The 4,226-nt window shown below is 38.0% G+C and overlaps 1 protein-coding gene across 4 annotated transcripts; it reads left to right on the plus strand.

The window, feature by feature from the left end:
- Positions 1 to 829: 829 nt before the first annotated feature.
- Positions 830 to 4,226, plus strand: dpm3 (dolichyl-phosphate mannosyltransferase subunit 3, regulatory). Of its 4 annotated transcripts, none has more exons than XM_017482339.2 (2): positions 830 to 979; positions 3,071 to 4,226. In XM_017482339.2, the coding sequence occupies exon 2, from the start codon at positions 3,090 to 3,092 to the stop codon at positions 3,366 to 3,368; it is 279 nt and encodes a 92-aa protein (XP_017337828.1). In that variant the 5' UTR covers positions 830 to 979; positions 3,071 to 3,089; the 3' UTR covers positions 3,369 to 4,226. The 4 variants fall into 4 exon arrangements, with proteins under 4 accessions (XP_017337828.1, XP_017337826.1, XP_017337827.1 ...); XM_017482337.3 differs by lacking the exon at positions 830 to 979 and adding an exon at positions 993 to 1,014; XM_017482338.2 differs by lacking the exon at positions 830 to 979 and adding an exon at positions 1,539 to 1,634.

Raw genomic sequence — 4,226 nt, forward strand, 5'->3', positions numbered from 1 at the left:
CTATACACAATATACAGTGATAGAAATCTTTTAAAATGATTATTGACAGTTTTGTACTTGTAGTTATTGGCTTCTGACTAAAAACTCTCTGAATGGAAGCGACTTCTCTTCTTTCCTCTCTTTATCAAACTGCAGATGTCACCGAACAAAACTTTACTCATAAATATAAACACAGACCAGAATAGTATGGTATTTGCCCTCAGCGTTTACATCTAGGGAGTCTGCAGTCTGTCTGTCTTTATTTATCCGTCTGACTCTGGGTACAATATGGCAGTGGAGGCTTATTTCCCACTACTGAATGTATGTAACCTGCCTGCGCAAACACTGACCTGAGTGTGACAGAAAGAAACAAGTCAGCAGTTTGCACTTTTAATAGCTAAGCTGTGAACTAGCTCAGTCTCACTGAAAAACATAGTGACAGCTAGATATCTAGAGCTATAAATATACAAAAAAAATTGCAAATGATCAAACTTTATACTTACAATTTATTTAAAAAATATTAACCAAATACAATGATAAAAATAACAAGCTTTAACAAGTTGTGTAATACTGTTATGGATTAGGATACTGACTCTGAGTTCTGCGAGTCTAATAGGCACTGATGTATTTAAATTCAAGGTCCCGCCCCTTTTAGAGTTCTCCCAATCATCATAAGCCATGTGACCGTGCGGGAAAAGCAAACAGCAGTGTTTAACAAATGTTGAGATTTTTTTCACCCTATTGTACGTAAAACCCACCCACGAAGCATTCATTGACTCCCAGTGAAGTCATGCATATGGGTGTGACCCAAAATTACGTATTTGTCCAAAAAAAAAAAAAAAAAAAAAGCCTGTTGTTCAACAAGCATTAATTTGTGCTCCCATTAAAACTATAGGGCTATAGAAGCCAATAGAAACCAGGCTTCACCGGAGCTCTACAGGCGTTGTGTCAGGGGCTTCAGAGGAGATTTTCAGTCGGGCTGCACTGTCCACCGAACACAGTGAGTCTTCAAAGAATGAACAGCGTAATACTGAAGTGAGATACCTGATAATTAGACTCGCTAAAATGTTGAAATTCGCCACAAGTGATAAATAATATAGATATTTTTCTACATTTATTATAGAAACATTTCAATGCCACATTTCAATTAAATTTTATGGAAGGCCATAGTCTTAAACCTTTCACCTGTGATGTATAGTACACTCAAAAAAAGGGGGGTACTAACTTGGGAATTTGACCTTTTGTAACTTTAATATGTATCTTTTAGCTTGAAATGTGTATACAGTGCACCTTTAAAATGATTTAAGGTACATAATTGGACCATAATACATATAAAAGGTACAAAAGGTGTGTTTTTTAAGGGTACAACTCTTAACGAATGGAACAGTTTAGTGCATTTTTTTTCTGAGAGTGTATAGAAATGGATACAAAACACAGGCTTTAAAAAGCCACAACTCACATCGCACAATCAAAACAGTAGGTAATAAAAGTTTAGCGTGTTCCATTTTAAAATAAATTTGCTTTTGCATCATAAATTACAAGAGTAGGAGAAGTAATAGTGTTGCGTTTAAAGTTTACTACGATTCCCAGCAGCCTTCGCGAGTTAACACGTCATAACTCTGCGCGAACAGCACAAGTGGTGAGCTGGTTTAGCGGTAAGAGGATAGCTAGCAATATATGGTATATATAGTAGAATATATTCTATTATACTCAGGAATTGTTTATTACTTTATGTGGTTTTATATTTATATTGTTGCCATTATACTCAGCCTCTCGGTTATTTCTGTTCTTCTACGGTGTTTACTTCCTGTGCAGTGTTAATGTTTCGCCAGCTAGCACTAGCAGTGATTAATCTGTCAGTGAATTCGAGGCATCAGAGTGTCGAAATGTTTTGAGGTTGTCTGTTAAAGCCCTGTTAACGAGAGATTTCATTGATCGGGATTCAGCTGTTCGCGTCCTTTGCAGATTAACAGTGGGTTAGCGTACTGGTTAGTTAGCATGTAGCTAGCCAGATATGTGATGTAGATTGTGGAGAATCATTGCATGTGGTAAAATGGGCCACGTGATTAAACTTAAAATTTTATTTTAAATGTAATTTCGACCCCTTTGTCACTGTATTCTGTGTCAACGCAGGTTTTCAAAAACATTATTTCAACTAGAATTCTTAATAGTTTCGCTAATGTCAAAGCACACTGATCGGATGAGATTAGATTCACTTTATTGTTATTGTGCAAAGTACAGGTTCAAAGCCAGGGTCACAGTTAGTATGGGTGTAAAGTGCCAGATGGCATGATATAGTATATTGCATGGCCAAAAATATTTGTACCCCTGACCATCAGACCCATACGTGCTTGTTGAACATCCCATTCCAGATTTCTTCCCCCCTTGTTTTTCCGTCTGGTTTTTAGAACATGGCTGTGGGGATTTGTGTTCATTCAGCTACAAGGGCATTAGTGATGTTGAGGTCAGGCGCTGATGTTGGGATGTCGAGGAGGCTCCAGTTCATCCCAAGGTGTTCAGTGAGATTGCGGTCAGGACTCTCGAGTTCTTCCACCTTCTTCCAACCTTAACACACCATGTCTTCATGGAGTACACTTTGTGTCATACTGGAACAGGTTTGGGCTCCTTAGTTCCAGTGAAGGGAAATTGTAAAGCTACAGCATGCAAAGACCTTCTTCTATACAATTGTATACTTACAACTTTGTGTCAACAATTTTGGGAAGAACCTCGTATGGGTGTGATGGTCAGGAGCTCACATGCTATTTTGGCCATATGGTGTAGCAGTAAACATGAGTCCAAAGACAGATGAATGTAATGCAAGACAGTACAATTGAACTTATAGTAGGTGCAAATAGAATGATATATGAATTGATATTCCAGTGGATTATGCCATTAGGTCGAATTACTAGTGTTGTTCAGTAACCCTGAAATGGTGAGTAGTTATGACTGAGGAATGTAAGCCTGGACCTGCCCTGAAACTATAACCTGTCATGTTTTTGTTTCCCTCCTAAAATCCTGATAATTAAAAACATTGAAATCTTTTTCTTTTTTTTAATATGACCGTGTAGTATTGTTCTATTTTCTCCTTCAGGTCTCCAATTTTCTTCATCATGACCAAACTTCTGGAGTGGCTTCTGGTTGTGTCGCTGGTTGCTGTTGCTTGGGGACTTGTGACCTTTGACCTTCTTGGCTTGCACGTATCTGCTGTGTACAAGGAAGTAGCTTGGCCTATGCCTGTTTACCTGCTGGTGGCATTTGGGTGTTATTCGCTGGCAGCAGTCGGTTACAGAGTAGCCACGTTTAACGACTGCGAAGATGCAGCCAGAGAGCTGCAGAGCCAGATACAAGAGGCTAAAGAGGACCTAAAGAAGAAGGGCCTGAAGATGTGAGGACTTTCTTAGAAATTATAGACTGTTAATAGACCACCTTTCTGACTCAGCTATGCTTGTTTTTTGTGTCCTGTTTGTTATACATTTCTGACTTGAGACACTATGGAAGCTGGAACCATCCTAAAATGCCAAAGCTTGAAATCAGATGTAATTGTTATTTTGAATTTTCCATTGAATGCAGTGTGTATCATTATAGCAGACCATATATAAAATTAAATAAACCAATGTTTAGAATGGGGAATATAGAATGTGCTGTTTCTGTGTAACCTATATTTGGACTGGCTTCTAGATGGAGACGTCTCCGTAATTGTTTGTTTTTAAAATGTAATTTTTGTGTCGGAAGAATCAGAATTTGGAGTCAGACTAAGTAACAACGTGGTTGCACAGCGCCATGTTTGTGTGAGATAACTGTGGTGTGCACTCACAGCACTCGATACAGAGTTGATTTTTAACAAGCTTGATAATAGGATGCTATTGTTCTCGAAATACACACACTGGAGCACAGGAATGTCTGCAGCAGGAAAAAAAAAATTGGAACCATGTTACTGTTTTAAGTTACTGCAAGTTAGTGATTGTGTAATCCATATACACAAACTAGTGACTGTATTCACAAAGCGTCTTAAAATGGGAGTGCTGATTTCGGATAATGTATTTTACGATGTGGTGAAGGGAACCTGAGTCTGTCACTAAAATGTTTTACCTCTTACTTTTTTAGGTTATTGTTTCTAATGTCTCCTAAAGGGTCTCTTCTGTAAAATCTGACTGGAAAACTGTTGTATTTTAGACCGTGTTCCATATGTAACTACATTGTGTTTAGATTGAGTCCAAATGTATAATACAGATTATTTTTCCCTAAAA

Source organism: Ictalurus punctatus, chromosome 12 (assembly GCF_001660625.3).
Source record: "Ictalurus punctatus breed USDA103 chromosome 12, Coco_2.0, whole genome shotgun sequence".
NCBI classification, from domain to species: Eukaryota; Metazoa; Chordata; class Actinopteri; order Siluriformes; family Ictaluridae; genus Ictalurus; species Ictalurus punctatus.